Here is a 17,468-nt window from a genome sequence, read left to right as displayed (position 1 = left end):
GTCGACATCTTGTGTTGAGTGCATCGCCGCAGAGTCGGACGACGGGTGGCGCCATGGTCAACAGTACACAGTACCTATCCTATGTATTCCAACAGTGGTAATGAGACACCCGAAGTGATTGTTACCCATCTGGTACATTTAGGTGTTAGGTATCCTAAGCCACTCCCCAAAGCCGCAACTGACTTTAATTCTGGAAAGAACATTATATGAATCTGCAGTTTAGTTTATCTACCTGCACACACACGTTTAGCCTCGAATTTCCAGACCGTGGTCCAAAGAACGTCGGTAATAATTTTAATTAAAGAAGTGTTGGTGACCTAAGTAAACTAGATCTAATAGCTAGGCTATGTTATTTTTTGTCGAACGCTCCTACGTCTAGCATAGCCGAAATCGTCGACATATTTTCGTAGTCTGCTCTACTTCTCGGTCTGAGGTGAGCGGTACCGTACGTGTCTATGGTCACTCCGAGTCTTCCCTCGTTCTCGTTCTCCACTTCTTCGTCGTCCTCCTGCTCGTCGTATCGAATACAACGACTCGCACTGCGTCCTCCGACCGGGTAGTCGGTCGGATTGATGGCGATGCGAGGAACAAGACCTCCGTCGACGTCGCTCGATTCCGCATGGTCCGTCTCGGTGACCGACGGCCCCGCGTCGTCGTCCACAAGAGCGGAAACTAACGTCATAGCGTCGTAGTCGGCGTCCGTACGCGGTCTCAAATGCGTTCTACCTTTCCCATCCAGTTTGACGCCGCCGACTCCGACTCGACTCTTCTCTGCAGTTTCTTGTGTTGCAATAGAAATCCGCGGTAACGTCGGAATGTCGGGGTTGCCGATTGTCGACTCGACGTCGGAGAGCCACGAGCCCGCGGACGAAGTCGAGTCCGTCCGTCGGAGACGGCGCTGGTCGACAGAGAGAAAGGAGCCGAGACTCGACTGAGAATCGGAACGTCTCGTCGGTTTGACGGAGAGACGCGAAGCTTGTGAAGGTGGTCTTGATGGTGAGATCCGTGTGGCGGGTATTTGTTCAGCGGAACGACGCTTGCCGGTTGATTTGCCTCTTGGGACTGATAGATGGTCTGCTGTGAGAGTGTTGGCACTTGTTGTTAATTGACGGGCATCCGTTTCTCGTTCCTTTTTGCGTACTTTGTCGTGGAGTTGAGTGAAAGCCTTCATGACCATCTGAGTGTTTCCTAGCGACATCACTAGACTCTGTCGGTCTTCTTCATGAGACTTCTGTCTGTCTTTGTCTCTCTTCAGAAGATTTCTGTATTCAAATGGTAACTTAATTAAATCAACTTCAGTTGCAACAAAGGAATCCGAAGACTGACTGCTATTTCATGTCTTATTTTGAGATGTATAGTAGAGATTGACCGACCGACAGACAGAGAGACAGACAGAAAGACAGACAGACAGATAGACAGACAGACAACCAGACAGACAACCAGACAGACAGAAAAACAGAGAGACAGACAGACAAAGAAACAGACAGAGAGACAGACAGACAGACAGACAGACTGACTTACATACAAAGAAATGTATTGACACGTCACAGAGATCATGGAAAACCCAAGGGCAAACAAAAGGCGCCAAGACAACTCAAACTTCAATTAATTACTACACACAATAATTTCAAGTACTGACATTGCTTTTCTCATCAAGACATCTTTGGCTCCAGGATAGTTTTCCAAAACATTCTGAACATCACGCTTTCGAAGAACGAAGAGGTGTGAGAACCACTGCGACACAACGTGCGCCGTTCTCCTGTTATTATCTCGTATTGAAAGCAAACTGCACAGACACAAACAGTAACTGGTGTGACCCTGTGTGGTGGGGACTGATGGTCTCGTCAAGTATGATGCATGTACTCACCTTATTTCGCCAAACACACTGCCAGGATACAATACTGCCACAGTGTCTTCTTGACCAGACTCATCCTCGATTTTTACTTGTACCTGGCCTTTATTCAAGATGAACATCTCCTTACCAACATCACCCTGGGGTTTGAGAACAAATTAAAGTTAACAACAAAGTGGAGTTAAAGTATAGTCAATACAGTTGTATTGCCTGATAAAGTGGAGATGTGAGCAACAATAAGGTAACTACAGTAGTATAGAACACGGGCGTTCCTGGAGCATTTTATGGGTCGGTTCTTTCAGTGCCAGAGTGGACCTACGAGTCAGTTCAACATGTTCTACTAGTATTTCAATAAATCTATTTATTAATTAATAGGTCATTGGAAGACATCGGTAAATATGCATAGTACAGTACATCGATCTTGAACATGGAACACAGGCAAGCACTTCACAGCGGCTACAGAATCTACAGCTGGTGGAAATATTGTATGCAGATTGGTCGTACATCTAGACGGAGGTACAAGCACGGACCTCCAACTGAAGTGGGTCGGTTCGTTGGCACCCCGAACCCCCTTAGGTACGAGCCTGTCCAGGAAAGTTACGTACGTGCACTGAACACAAAGCTAATATGGCGCCTAGGTGCCCCTCTAGTCAATAACCGCTCTATACTACAATGCAACCTCTCACGCAGACACGTATGTTAACAATATAGATTTCTTACCTTTCGACAGATGTAATCGCCTGGTAGGTACCAAACAGGATGAAGTTTCAAGACCAGCTCTTGTCTTAGCACTTCCTCGCAATCCTATAAACAATAGTATATTGTACGAACACACTGGTCACACACACACACACACACACACACACACACACACACACACACACACACACACACACACACACAGTGACACACACACACACACACACACACACACACACACACACACACACACACACACACAGTGACACACACACAGTGACACACACACACACACACACACACACACACACACACACACACACACACACACACACACACACACACACACACACACACACCAACAGCCCCCCCCCCCACACACACACACACACACACACACACACACACACCAACAGCCCCCCACACACATCAGAAAATTACCCTGAAGAGGCTGACTCTGCTCAAGGTGTCCAAGTGAGTGTGCATAGCCATGCTTGCTTTCATATTGATCGGTAAACGATCAAGATAAGCGTCTATTTCATCTATAAGAGCCGTTAAGAACAACATCCACTGGTTTGTTACTTCTCGAGATAATTAATTAAGCAATGACATCAAAATACCTATTTGTTCGTTTTCCCATAGGTAAGACATCCAACGACCAACTCTGTATTGAACCTAAATGTAAAATTCTTCAGTCTGTAGCAACATACCCAGTAAGTCTGTCTACTTGTTTGTCTATTTGACCATCTGATTAAAGCTTTAAACAACACGTATGTCTGTCTCACGTTTGATAGTCCCATGCAATTCAACATTCACTGACACCTTAAGCTTGTAACGTCTGATTAAGTCAATTTATTCATATATACCAAACTCACCTTAGAGTCTACGTCATGCTTCTGCATAAAGTGATTCAAAACTTGTAGTCGTCGTTCATAAGCCCTCCTCTTAGCACTAGCGTTGTATATGGCACTTCGAATTTGGCCAATAACCGTTGATAGGGCAAACAGTCCAAACAGGTAGCAAAAAGCATGAAAGAAGTACTCAAAAGTATTAGTTGGACGTTGAGCATTGGCGCCAATCGTGCAAATGGTGACAAGAGCCCAGTAGAAGCAACGAATATAACTAAACAGCATTCGCTAATAAACTTCATTTTAAGAACAATGTGTATGTCGACAGATGATAAATAATGTAAATACTTATCTTATTGTGTGTGTGTGTGTGTGTGTGTGTGTGTGTGTGTGTGTGTGTGTGTGTGTGTGTGTGTGTGTGTGTGTGTGTGTGTGTGTGTGTGTGTGTGTGTGTGTGTGTGTGTGTGTGTGTGTGTGTGTGTGTGTGTGTGTGTGTGTGTGTGTGTGTGTGTGTGTGTGTGTGTGTGTGTGTGTGTGTGTGTGTGTGTGTGTGTGTGTGTGTGTGTGTGTGTGTGTGTGTGTGTGTTACCATCCCACATCATTGTACTTACTCATTCCCTTTGCCATTGTAGACCCACTTGTTTGAATTGATACCTTCCCACACAGAAATGGTATAATATAGACAAGCAGTCAGATGCACAAGGTAGACCATAAAAAGATAAGTCTTTGTCGCCCTGATAAAAAGACATAAAACCAGTTTGGCTTACTACAACTGGTTTCCTGTTGTACTTTAGCATTATGCTACTCACTACACAATCTAAAATTTAAGACATCAATATTTGTATTTACCTGAAAAAATTTGGATGCGAAGATCTACTCTCAAAGCGATCTATGAAGGTAAAAAAGAACCTTATCTGTATAACAAAAAGCAAAATTGTAATGACTAAAGTTGTTCCACAAGGATCTGATTGTAAGCTTGCCTTCAAAAGACGAGGCAATCTTAACATAGTCTCAAATTTCAGACTTGGCACTAGATACAATAGATCCAAAGGCAACAGAGACAGCACATCAAGCTGCAGAAACAACAAAAAAAGATTATATTATCTGTACAGTACCAGTAATCTGCTTTATTTGATATCTTGTTAATGTGTTAATTTGTATGTTAATTGTTCAATAAACAAACAAGTTAGTTAATTAAACAAAAAGTAGAAAGCCCACAGAATTCACAATTTTCATGACACAATAGATATATGCAAGAAAACTGTACCAAGAATCCTCTCGAATGAAAATACCGATGTCGTATCTTCCTTATGTTACCCTGCCACAGACACAAGTAATTTAATTAATTAAAACAGCTCATCTCAAATATGACGTTTACAAATTTCAGCCCCAAACCTGAATAATCCCATTCTCAAGATATCCAAGTCTTATGCGTATAACTACAATATCAGTGATATAAATGACGTCACAAAGATAGTCGGATGTCAGCCACAGTGGTAATGCTTGTGATGTGTGAAGCAGACTGTGAAAAGCTGATCTCATAAATATCACCACAGCATTGTAAAGAAAAGCAACTGAGATGACAGCGAGCCACACAAAGTAAACAGATCCTGTCCAACAAAATAGATGCAAACATTTATACTTTGTCAGTGCATGTTGACAATTTGCAGCATCTTACCTAATGGATCAATAGGGGACAACGCGTTTTTCCATTTTATTAAACATTCCATTATGAATCTCCACAATCTTTCACGACAATTTAGCAATTCAATGTCATCATCACTGTCTTCCTTTGGCTCAAGACCAATATAAGACTGCAGTCTCTGTTTCATCATCTCTGTAGCCCCAGTTACCGAGCTCACATTTGCAATAGATGATGATTCAGGAGTCAGAGTTCCACTGTCTTGTGACCTCAACTGTCGCCTTCGAGCTTTGTTTATAAACGACTTCATCAGGCCTTTAATTCTATCCGTATGCGGTGTTTTGTCACGAATAGATTCGCTTCGAACACTCCGACGACTAGAAGCCGTTAACTTTCTTGTCTCCTTGAATCCAAACGTTGTCGCTGATTCTGTTGACCTCGTTTGTAATGTGGCAGACGGTTCAACAGTCCCATTGCTTGCCTCTTGAACAGACGCCGGTCTAGAGACAGTCACTTGTATCTGAGGTCGTAGAGCTTTCCCGCTCGTCGGTACGTCGAGAAATATCTCCTCGTCAGACGACGCCATGCATGGATACAAACTCCCACACATTGATACGGGCGACGCGCACACACAACAACCCCACCACATGACGCAGAGCTCCTAGGTCATATCAACAGAGCATGGTCTTCGGGTCCATAGGACCTTAACTCTCCTACACATCGTTAAATCTAATGTTAAGCTAACAGTCCCCTTTTGTCAGTCTGCTCTCGTGACGACTGATTGTAACTAAGGAGTTCCTTCACTTGTGTGTTTGATGGGATTATACTTGAACACCTGTTGAGTGTTAAAATGTTGTGATGCCTAGAGACTACTACGTTGTTAGTTCCCTATTGGTATTCTGCTAACTAACACACCTAGTTGCATTGTTGTTGCACAGTAAACAAACTGCTATGAGTTGCTTTCGATTCTCTACTGGTCTCTCCATCATTTTCTACGTTTCCACCACCAGTGAGATTGACCGTTACTAGTTGTATTACTCATACTATCAACATAGTTTGTCTTTGTCTATAGGTCAGAATCCGACATCCCAAAGCACTACCTTACACACGCAACCACCGCATATAAATGAGACAGAAACTCAATCAAGTGATATAGACAGCACTAAAGTATACTCGGACGTGTCCGAATTTCGTAGGGTGATCGGTATTAGACTAAAGTCGTATGACCACATGACGACTGTATAGTGTTGCATATATCTCTGATTTTACAGGAGTGGATTTCATGCGTTGTGAGCCACTGGTTCCTATTGCCAACGCCAAGATCACTATGTCCACACCATTCCCACGTGTTAGGACAACTGCAAAAATAGTCTGTGATGCTGGATCAACTATAGTTGGATCAGATATTCTAGAGTGCAATCCAATGATATACAACATGTTAGAGACGGGAGGATGGAGTGCAGAAGCACCTGTATGCCTGCCGGTTGTTGAAAGAACAAGTTAGATAAAATTTTGTGTCATAGCTAGCAAACACTGTTTGGTTGCTTGCACATATACTCAGTTCACAATTAGATGGTACACTGTACTACAAATTAAGATATTATTAACATAAGATAAAAGCACTTACATGCATCATGACAAGAGCATATATATAGCTCCTATAATAAAATGTGCCTGATAGTTTACATGGTAAAACAGAGAGACTACAACACAAAACATACAGATGGACAATCAAACAGACGGACACAAAGTCAGGAACAGTCAACACATACTGACAGACAGAGAGACAGACAGACTTAAAGTGTTACATATTTGTATGTTTTGTAAATCTAGTCCTAGTAAATTCTCGTAGTTACAGAACTTTATATAGTTACCTTGTCAGCATTGTATTATAGATGTATGTTTGAAAGAAATGTTATTTGACAGACAGACAGACAGACAGACAGACAGGCATCAACCTTCAAGACATACTGGAGATCTGTGTTCTCTGTGTGTCTACAACAATCAAATGCTAGAGTGATTGACAGAAAAATAAAGAAGATTGTTTCAAGAGACAGCAACATAAACATAAATAGTTGTACGTAGAACCAAGCCCTATTGGCTTGGGTAGTATTTAGTTGCTTTGCTTAGATGGTGTATAATAGTTCAATGTTTGAAAATATATGTATTGACAGACAGACAGACAGACAGACAGACAGACTGGTTGGAACTTTGAACACTTTAAAGCATTGGCAAGCAGATCTACTACAGCTGGAAAGTTTCTTGCTGTCTGTAATCTGATTGCACAAAGAGACATCCCTCAGAGTGTTGCAAAGCTACTCTCAACTTCACGTCTGATTGCTCTCCCTAAATCAAATGGAGATGTAGTGTCAATTGCTGTTGGGGAATGTATTAGGCAACTTACTGCCATGGTTCTGTGTCTTCAAAAGAAAGAGTCTTTTGCTGCTTATTTCTCTCCTCTTCAACATGGTGTAGCAGTTGAGGGAGGATCACAGCTCCTGCTCCACCATATCAGTTTGCTTATTGAATCCCATCCCAACTGAGTTGTTCTGAAGATGAATCTAAAAAGAGCTTTCAACTCAGTGGAACGTGCTCACTTGCTGCCTGAGGTTGCAAAGTCATTTCCCGACATTTCCCATCACGTCCATCAAATGTATTCTGGTTTCAGTCCTCTAGTTTCCAATGACGGCTACAATGCCCATCTTTTGCAATCACAAGAAGGGATTCACCAAGGGGATCCCCTTGGTCCGATGTTATTTTCTGTTGTATTACATCCATTCCTTGTGGATCTTCAAGAGAGTCATCCATCTACTAGAGTTATGGCATACCTAGATGATATGTTTTTCATTGGTCCTCTGGATGATGTGCTTTCATGCCTGAATGATGTGGAATCCAGTTTGAAGAAAACTGGTCTTAACATTGCCAATGAAAAATGTGAGCTGTTTTGTAATGGCATTACAACACCTCACCTTGATAGGGACATTCAAGTTATATCTACTGGAATTCGTATCTTGGGATCCCAATTGGGCAACAGCAGTATGTCTCAGAGTCTTGTTTAGACATTGTAAATTCAGGTCAAAGTCTTTGTGAGCAGATTTCATCTTTAAACGACCCTCAATCTGGAATGTTACTTCTACGCTTTTGCCACGTGACTCAAATAAATCACCTTTCTCGGTCAGTGTATCCTACTCAGCTAAAGTCTGCAGCCAGATTTCACGATCAGCTGTCCAAGAGAACCTTCTTGCAAAATTGATTAATTGCCCCAATGTAGAAGATGACCAATGGCTACAAGCAACTTTGCCAATTCGCAATGGCGGGTTTGGGAAGTCATCAGTTGAGTACACATGTCATATCTCATTCGTATCCAGCTGGGCTCGCTCGTTGACTCGTCTTCCCCAATTATTTGGAGATCTCACTGGTCTCATCAAGACTATATCTTGCCCAATTCCAAGTTCTTCTGAAGGATCTATCAGCTATCAGCTGCATCATGCGTTGCCTGCAGACAAATCCATTGCTGATTTGATGAACAATACCAAAAAAATTACCACAAAGATTAACTTTGGAAAGTACCAATAACATTGTATCATCTATTCTTGCAAACCCACAGTCTCAGCGGTCATCTGTAAGATTTAGGTCTCTTAAAGGAGTAGGAGCACGTGCATGGCTTGACTCGATACCTCTTTCAACATAGTTTGCATTTAAGCCTGGCGAGTTTCGTCTAGCAATATGTTTGAGGTTGGGTTGTGAAATGCCCCTTGGATCAGTGATTTCCACTTGTGATTGTGGGAAAGATGTTGATGGGGATGGATACCGTTTTCTGACTTGCAAAACCGGAGGTCAGCCTATATGGACTCATGAAACACTATCAAGGCTATGGAGCAACTGTTTACAGCAACTAAATATGACACATCAGCAAGAACCAAGGAATCGATATATTAATACTGATGACAGACCCGATATCATTGCATTTGATGCACAATCTGGGTGTGATGTTGAACTCAACATTTCAGTGGCTCACCCATGGGCCAAACATATTATTTCCCAGGAAGCTTTGAAAGATGGTGCAGCTGCAGCCAAACGAGAAGCCGTGAAATCACAGAAATATGAGTTGGACATGTGGGGCAGATCCTATAACTGTATTGCCCTAGTTTTTTAACATTTTGGAAGATGGGGACATGATACTCTTTAGTTCCTTAATCGACTGTCCATTCTCTCAACAGATGAAGATGGAAGAAAGAACAGCAGAGAGTTCAAGACATACCGGCGTCACTGTTTGTCTATAGCATTGCAAAGATGCAATGCTAATGTGATTAGTAGAAAATTAGGAAGAGCAGGAGAGTTTAAAAACTCTCTGAACATTGATGAAGAATTTGTTAATTATAAGTAGTTGGGTTTTGTTGTGTGGCCCATTGTGGGCTTTTGGACTGGTGTTTGAACAATTAGACTGTAATAGTGCTGATGTATAAAAATATATGTATTGACAGACAGACAGACAGACAGACAAAAACATTGACTGTACTGTAGATTGCTCTACCCAGTTTTTCAGCCACTAAGGCCGTGTTTCCACTAGCTGCACCTTAAACTAGTTTAGCTTAAATGAGTTTAAAACTAAACCAGTTCAAGAAAGCGACTGTTTCCATTAGGAACTTGCACATCCGGGATGTGCTAAACAAACCGTCTAAGAACGCATTAATTTGAAGTATTGGGCTGGTCTGTCACCGAGTCAGAGCAACTGTTGGTTGGTACTGATTCAGCATCTGCTAGTAGGAATTTGCATGAGGATGACCAAGGACACCGTCTTCTCTCTCTCCGCAGCTGCTAATTTCTTTCCCCTAGCTAAAGACCCTTACATCTTCTAGGGCAATCCTATCCCGAAAAAATAGTCAATATCATCAAAACAGTATTGTCAAAAGCCATCTAAACAAGCGAGCTAATGTCACGTGACAGTTAAACCTAAACCACTTTGCTAAACCTACTTCGAAGTTGGTTTAAGAAATAGGTTTAGGTTTAACATATAACTGATTTAGTGCAGGTGGAAACAGGTCAATTCTTAAACCAGTTTAGCTTAAACCACTTGTTAAACCAGTTTAGGCACTAGTGGAAACGCGCCCTAAGTTGGCTCTGGGTAGTCTGCATTGTTCTCTTTTAAGTGTTACATGTTTGTTTGTTTTTAAAATCTAGTCCTAGTAAACTCTCGTAGTTACAGAACTTTATATAGGTACCTTGCTAGCATTGTATTATAGATGTATGTTTGAAATAAATGTTATTTGACAGACAGACAGACAGACAGACAGACAGATATTTTATTCTCAAATAAACTAATAGACTTGGCCTTGAATGTCAAAATCAAATAATAAACCATCTAGAGCAAACGTCGATACAAGAAAATGAGTTGACGAAGAAAGGCAACAAATGACTATCCAACTGGAAGACGAAAGTGGACGTGGACAGACAGACAGACAGACAGACAGACGAACGGATAGTCAAACAGACAGACAGATCCCCAGTCAGGAACAGTCAACACGCACAGACAGACAGACAGACAGACAGACAGACAGACAGACAGACTGACAGACAGACTGACAGAAAGACAAACAAACAAACAGACAGTGGGCCTTGGAAATATGTTTAGAAAATGTATTAGACTTTTGAGAACACTATTAGTGATCAGTAGTTTGGGTTTCATTGTAATAGCTGTGATTTATGAAAATATACTACCATTGACAGACAGACAGACAGACAGACAGACAGAAAGAAACAGACAGAGACAGACAGAAAGATAGCAAACCACAAAACACAAGTAAATGCCCGTACACATGGACTCCACTGACCAACAACGACATAGTACAATAAAACTTTGTTCTTCTATGTCAACAGATGCTCAACAGTGTCAGTTACCACAATTGCCTCCTGATTCCGTTTTCCTTCACCTTGGAAAGTACACCCCAATCAACCACCTTGCAAGCTATGTTTGCACCAACACTGACCTTGTCATCTTCTACCCCCTTTTGTGTACACGAAACCGAAATGGATACATGGAGTTCATGGGCAGCACTCAGCACTGTATGTCCCTTATATTGTTTTGGGTAAAATTCCGAATTGCAATAGGTCATGTGATTTAACTGCAGGCACTGACAAGTGCAATGGTCAGTGTGCCGAGAATGCCATTTGCGCTACTAAGATTCCACTTAAGGGGCAAAGTGTTCCTACCTATAACTGCGAGTGTAAGAAACCGGAATACATTGGAACTGGTTACAAGTGCACAAAAAGTAAGTCACTAAACACTGAATAGTCTAGGTGACTATCATATTTCAAAACCTAATGCAATGTACGAATCAGCTGCTCTGATTACTCATACTTTAATGCTCATAATTTATTAGCTAACTCTAATCAATAAAGATTTTATTGATATTTATTAAATACTTATTGCTACTTTTAGTTCGTGTTATCTTTGTATCACAGACCCTTGCCAGTCCACCATTCCTGTATGTGGGCGTTACGAGAAGTGCGATCTCATAGATGACCCAATGGAAGGCATGGCAAACTACGAATGTAACTGTGTTGACGGTTTCTTCAAATATAACGACAAGTGTGCACCAGGTAAGCATACGTTTATATTAAACCTGTCCTGTCCAGTTCCTAGCTGCATGACACTTTTGTGGACTTGGCTATGTATACATACATGTGTATCATAATATGTCTAGCAAATCAAAATACTAACTGAATGGTAGTGTTGTAGTGATTGAAACAAGAAAACGTGAGTCAGACACAAGAGCATCCAACGATAGTTGCAACACTCAATGAATAAAACAAATATGATTACACCAATAAGGCACGAGTACACAAATAACGTATATTTTATCTACGACATAGCATTAAATACAGACATCTACATGTACAAGTATTCAGTGTTATTGTTCAATCCAATGCTGTACTGATCCAATGAGCTTACGTATAACGTGTATTGTACACTGTACGTTATGTGGTTGTTGCTTAATTCTGAACAAATAATTAGTCGTCTATTAATTCGCTACCTTGGTCTGCCTTGAGCACCACTCAGTGTTATTTGGCAGCAGAAACAATATATGACATCACACTGAGGAGTTTGGCATTCACAAGCACAGTTGGGACACTAAACAATAACATCTCATGCAGCTTGTTACTGTCTGTTTGGATCTAGTTTTTTGGGTAAAGGTGTTTACCTCGATACTTGGACATGTGCAGTCTGGACATTCTGGGCAAGTGCAGCATTGGCCGCAGTCACATTGTTCACCCTGACAGCAGTCACCCTGACAGCAGTCACCTTCTGCTTGCAAACAGGCGAAACAAGATGTACACGAGTCACAGCATTGATGACAACTCTAAAGACATCATTGACATTCTAAATTCGTCACACCTATAAATTTTTTTTGAAATATTACTGTAACCTCTCTTGATGGACATACTGAGTCACACCAGGCTCTCGTGCTTGGTGCTGTACAGTCACACGTTTCTCCTAGTGATCGCAGACATGCAGAAAGGCAGGATGGTTCTCCTGTGTCCTCACAGCATTGGCATTGACCGCAATCACAATTAGGCAACAGCCCGCGATCCTAAACTCAAATTAGCAAATGAATTTGTGGCAGATTAGAACAGCTAGACGATCGCAACAAAGCACATTTATTAAAGAGGCACATAAGCAAACAGGCAAACAGACAAATAATCAAGGCATTGTTTCAAAAGCTGTTTGTGTTTGCTTTGAAAATTTGAGGCATCCATCTGATCATAGAAGTACGACTCATTCCGCTGATCTTACAGCTCACTAACAATTGAGACTCAATCACCTAGCTCACTGTTACCCAAACAATTAAGTCACCAAGAAAGCAGTAGATAAAGTATTATTTGCAGAACACACAACTTCTTTGTAGTTCCATAGCAAGAGACAACATGGCCGTAGGCTAACATTAAAAGAGGGCGGTGTGTAACACACTAAAATGGGCCAATGTCACAAACCCATCACGTCATTTTTATAATTTTTAATGTATACATACATGTAGTCTTCAGAATTTATAGATCAGCAACTTTGATTGAGTCAAAGCAAAACTAAACTTAGTGCACTTGCACTATATCAATTAATTCTAGCTCTAGCTAGTCTGCAAGAATAAATTTGACAATAAGCAAAGCAGTCCACTGCTTAAACTTAATTCGCCTAAATCCACTTCTGCATTACATTACATGTGGAGGAGTCCAAGATGGAATAAGCGACTTTGGATTGAAAGCGGGACCTTCACAGCTAAGCGGACGGTTCGTCCGAACCCCCAAACCCCGAGCCTACGGGCCTGGACAACTATACTGCAATTGCAGTAGTGCAAACGCAAATGAATCTACAAAAAGGGTTAGATTCACTTGTTGTGCTGTGCTAGCCCACACTTGTGCTTTGTGTCTTATAGCTAATTTATGTGCTAATTTCCTTATAGCAATGATCGCTAGCACAGCAATTTCTTCATTAACTATTACATATATCACTAATCAAGTATACGAGAACAAACTCCAACACACAGGTCCTACCTTGCAACATTGTCTGATCAGAAGTAAGACAATAATCACTCCAATCCAACAGCTGCAAGCAATAATTGCTATAGCGGCTGTCGGTAGGCTATCATCACTAGAGGACACACTTGGATCCTAAACGACATAAAGAAAGAAACAGTATTTTGCTCAAATCGTCCTTATTAGGATTCGTTTACCTCCATAGAGAGGGCCGGTCCCTCTACACAAACGACTAAAACAAAAGTCTAACTTTGAATTTTCTACACGGTTAGACAGCTACTGCATCTCTAGAACTAACAACTTCAATATCCGCATGTAGAGAGTCTGTCGATATCCTGCTGCTCTCACCAGGGCAACGAGGCGGACTCGGATTTCCGAAACGCGGTTGCGCCCAAGCGTATTTATTTATTCCAAATTCAAAACAATAGAGCACACGAATAGCAGTGTCACACACTTGAATGAGTTTGCATAATAAGTAACCAGTCTCTAAAAAGTTTATAAGCAATGCTTTAGCTGATATAAATAAAGAAACCAAATTCAATTAATATTAATTAATTAATTAAGTTACTTCACTGTATACCTCTGTACACTTGTAGTCACTATTCATTCCAGACGACCAAGTGTATCCTACTGTACCTCATCTCTGCCAACAGACATCATGTCTCGGACTGGCCTAACCCTAACCCAGATTCTAACCATCCAGCTGAGGTGAACCAATACTGTCACCAGCTTTTGAAGCACGATCCCCATCAAACACATTCATTGCTCAACTTATTCTTCTAGGACAGACTATCAGCAATGAGTATGTACAGATCAGTTGCAGGCTATGGTGACACAGAACCAGATGCATATTCTGTCACAACAAGATCCTGTCCAACGATCGAGTCTTTCATACTCCAAGTAATCGTATACCCAATCAACAAGTTCGACACAACAGCAAGACATTCATTTCGACCAAGACAAACTGACCAAGTTGCAGTCAGCATGCAATACGACACCAACGCAATACAACCAGTTACAAAATCCCAGCCCTTTTTATTTGATTACTGCTCAAGAGAAGAGAATACACACAAAAATACTGAAAACCCCTCCATTGCATAGTCTGTCCCACATGCCCTTCATTGCTACCAAAACGCAGCAAACAATAAACGACCGGACCAACGTTAAAACCAGACGTCAGATGCTTAATAGGTTGACCGCCTGGAACCTTGAGTGCACCACAACACAACACGATGTACATCAGAAACAACAGTGCCTGCCAAGAGGCGCACCAGTCTTGATCATAGTCTTGTCCAGCCATCTTCAGAGCATAATAATACAGTTAGCTGCCACAACCGAGCCACATAGAGAGCAGACTTGAAGCCAGGTGGCCTGAAGTCATTATTGTACAACTAGAGTTACAACCCATACACCCACCCATAAATTTTCTTGTACGGATGATAAACATGGCAATGCCACATGCCAAATTTTCTGAATTTTACAATTTTTATGTTCTGATTTCAACTTGAAAAGCGAACGTCTAGGATAGAAAGCGATTAGCAATGAATTGGGTCATGTTGAGATATCGGACTCACTTAGACGGATTTCTTTCCCGTCTTGGATGGTGAAGATGGGACGGAGTTGGGCTTCTTTCCACTGCTTCTTCGCATCACGTCAGCATAGCTCAACCTCTCGTCGGTCACCGAACCGGCATCACTACCACTTGCTCTCCTTGTGTTCACATCGTCTTTGATGTTGTCACTCGATCGACTTTGTTTCACTCCTTTCTCATTCCTTTTGTTACCCCTATTTGTCCTCTCTGTCTGACCTTCGCCAGTAGCCTTTAGACTCTCTGCAGACTTGCTGACTTTTTGGCTATGGTGAAGAGGCAGAGATTGTTGTGAAAGTGGGGTGTCAGCTGCCAGCAGTGCAGCAGACTTATGTCTGTAACAACAACACAAAGCAACATCAGCATTGGACCAGCAGTGCAATTACATCGTAGTGTTGTGCTGTTGTTTGTTTAGTTTACTCCAACTGGACAGCCTTATCTTTCAAGAAATAAGCATCCAGTAAGGCGGTTAGAAGGAGAAAGAGCACAACAACTGTGGGCATCAATTTTGAAAAGCAGTTGTGTGTGTGTGTGTGTGTGTGTGTGTGTGTGTGTGTGTGTGTGTGTGTGTGTGTGTGTGTGTGCGCGCGCATGAGCACGAGCATGCGTTTTGTATTCATTCCACTGGCATTACACAATAACCCACAATACATCACACACTTTTTTCTACATGTGCTTACTGAGGTGATAATGGCGGGCTGTTTGATGCTGAGGGTGCAGGAGTGCTTGGTGCTGAAACACTACTCTCTGGAGGTGGGGAAGAACCCTACAAGACAAGAAACACATCAGATTGACAAAAACAATGTCTATTGTCTATTCCTTGTTGCAATACTGGAATATTAGGTTCATTGCTGCTATTGGCTTTGATGACATCATCAGCAGAAGTGGGCTGTAAGACAACAAAGATATGGAATAAAATACTCACACCTACTTCACTGCATTGACATCACATTTCTATCTGCCTGAATAACTGAGCCATCAGTAGCTTTTCCTGTTATGGTCTTGTCTACTGATGATGTACCAACAGTAGATGTTTCACGATTAGAAGAGGATAGCTAATGTAGACAAGAGTCTATTGGCTATGTAAAACGGCTGTTACTCAAACAGTCGTGCACGTACCTTCTGTGGCTCTTTTGAGCCTTTGACAACTTCAGACAACTGACGAACATCGTCAGCAGACCGACTCATCTAAAATCATAAATCATATCAAACAAACTCATGAAATAAACATGAATAGATTGACAAAGCAAACTATGAAGGAACAGTGAAAGAGCAACAAACTAACTCACAAACGTGTGTTAGCTATATAAACACACGTGCACGTGCACATGCGTGTGTCCACACACACAAATGGCAAATGGATAAGGAGCTACCATTCGTTACGGTTACACCCCCAGCCAGTTGGCTGGATTTGTCAACTTTGCAGGAGCTATGGGCCTTGCTGAGCAATCTCCTGGAGCACACACACACACACACACACACACACACACACACACACACACACACACACACACACACACACACACACACACACACACACACACACACACACACACACACTCCACTTGTGCACATGCAGATAATCTCACCGCTGGTCCAGAAGACTGCTGATGAGTTGATTTACTGAGTGGAGGAAACTGACTTGGCGCTAAATCTAATTTCCGCTGCTGCTGCAACTGTTGCTGCTGCTGTAGTCGTTGATGACGCTGAAAAATACAAGTCGAAATCAAACACTCGCAGCCAAATCAAGAACATAAACTTTCTACAGCAAGTGATATAAACCAAATCCAGCAAAATTCAAAGTTATTGAAGAATGACATTCACTTTAATGCACATTTTATGATAAATAAACTACAAGCCAGCCAGCCAGCCAGCCAGCCAGCCAGCCAAACACAGACAGACAGACAGATAGACAGACAGACAGACAACACACAAACAGACAGACAGACACAGACAGACAAACAGACAGACAAACAAAGAGACAGAGAGACAAAGAGACAGAGAGACAGACAGACAGATAAAAACAGACAGACAGACAGATACGCAACCAGACAGACAGACCGACAGACAGACAGAGAGACAGATAGACAAAAAGACAGACAGACAGACAGACAGACAGACAGACAGAGAGACAAACAGACAGATAGATAAACAGACAGATCTTATCATAAACAGACAGACTAAGAGACAGACAGACAGATACACAACCAGACAGACAGACCGACACACAGACAGAGAGACAGACAGACAAACAGACAAAAAGACAAACAGACAGAAAGACAAACAGACAGACAGACAAACAGACACATC

General features: G+C 41.8%; 4 protein-coding genes across 7 annotated transcripts in view; 1 reads left to right on the top strand and 3 right to left on the bottom strand.

Annotated features, from left to right (window-relative positions):
• Positions 1–265: 265 nt before the first annotated feature.
• Positions 266–5,539, bottom strand: LOC134193897 (cyclic nucleotide-gated cation channel alpha-3-like). Its single transcript, XM_062662753.1, has 13 exons — positions 5,078–5,539; positions 4,795–5,009; positions 4,667–4,717; positions 4,380–4,472; positions 4,249–4,313; positions 4,011–4,133; positions 3,427–3,673; positions 3,172–3,226; positions 2,993–3,093; positions 2,573–2,656; positions 1,868–1,992; positions 1,640–1,786; positions 266–1,262 (listed from the first exon to the last, which is right to left on the bottom strand). Exons 1-13 carry the CDS (start codon positions 5,349–5,351, stop codon positions 350–352), a joined length of 2,493 nt encoding a protein of 830 aa, XP_062518737.1. The 5' UTR covers positions 5,352–5,539; the 3' UTR covers positions 266–349.
• Positions 5,540–5,968: 429 nt separating this feature from the next.
• Positions 5,969–11,910, top strand: LOC134194155 (uncharacterized). 2 transcript variants are annotated; one of them, XM_062663065.1, is made up of 7 exons: positions 5,969–6,050; positions 6,114–6,245; positions 6,313–6,540; positions 10,919–11,104; positions 11,170–11,310; positions 11,504–11,641; positions 11,781–11,910. In XM_062663065.1, exons 1-7 carry the CDS (start codon positions 5,993–5,995, stop codon positions 11,843–11,845), a joined length of 948 nt encoding a protein of 315 aa, XP_062519049.1. In that variant the 5' UTR covers positions 5,969–5,992; the 3' UTR covers positions 11,846–11,910. The 2 variants fall into 2 exon arrangements, with proteins under 2 accessions (XP_062519049.1, XP_062519050.1); XM_062663066.1 differs by having other exon boundaries at positions 11,773–11,910.
• Positions 11,911–12,035: 125 nt separating this feature from the next.
• On the bottom strand, positions 12,036–13,918 carry LOC134194157 (uncharacterized). Its single transcript, XM_062663067.1, has 5 exons — positions 13,768–13,918; positions 13,589–13,705; positions 12,469–12,633; positions 12,244–12,402; positions 12,036–12,173 (listed from the first exon to the last, which is right to left on the bottom strand). The coding sequence occupies exons 1-5, from the start codon at positions 13,771–13,773 to the stop codon at positions 12,072–12,074; spliced, it is 549 nt and encodes a 182-aa protein (XP_062519051.1). The 5' UTR covers positions 13,774–13,918; the 3' UTR covers positions 12,036–12,071.
• A 667-nt stretch (positions 13,919–14,585) lies between these two features.
• Positions 14,586–17,468, bottom strand: part of LOC134193939 (la-related protein 4-like) — a 10,732-nt gene continuing 7,849 nt past the window's right edge. For all 3 annotated transcript variants that reach the window (XM_062662806.1, XM_062662807.1, XM_062662808.1), the window contains exons 13-19: positions 16,748–16,864; positions 16,278–16,346; positions 16,109–16,213; positions 15,991–16,047; positions 15,839–15,924; positions 15,145–15,493; positions 14,586–15,089 (exon numbers count right to left, since the gene is read on the bottom strand). In XM_062662806.1, coding sequence (XP_062518790.1) covers positions 15,145–15,493; positions 15,839–15,924; positions 15,991–16,047; positions 16,109–16,213; positions 16,278–16,346; positions 16,748–16,864 — 783 coding nt within the window. In that variant the 3' untranslated portion in view covers positions 14,586–15,089. The remainder of the gene's footprint in view (positions 15,090–15,144; positions 15,494–15,838; positions 15,925–15,990; positions 16,048–16,108; positions 16,214–16,277; positions 16,347–16,747; positions 16,865–17,468) is intronic.

This window comes from Corticium candelabrum, chromosome 18, assembly GCF_963422355.1.
Source record: "Corticium candelabrum chromosome 18, ooCorCand1.1, whole genome shotgun sequence".
NCBI classification, from domain to species: domain Eukaryota; kingdom Metazoa; phylum Porifera; class Homoscleromorpha; order Homosclerophorida; family Plakinidae; genus Corticium; species Corticium candelabrum.
The sequence above is the reverse complement of the archived record's forward strand: the minus strand, read 5'-3'. Positions and strand labels throughout refer to the sequence as shown.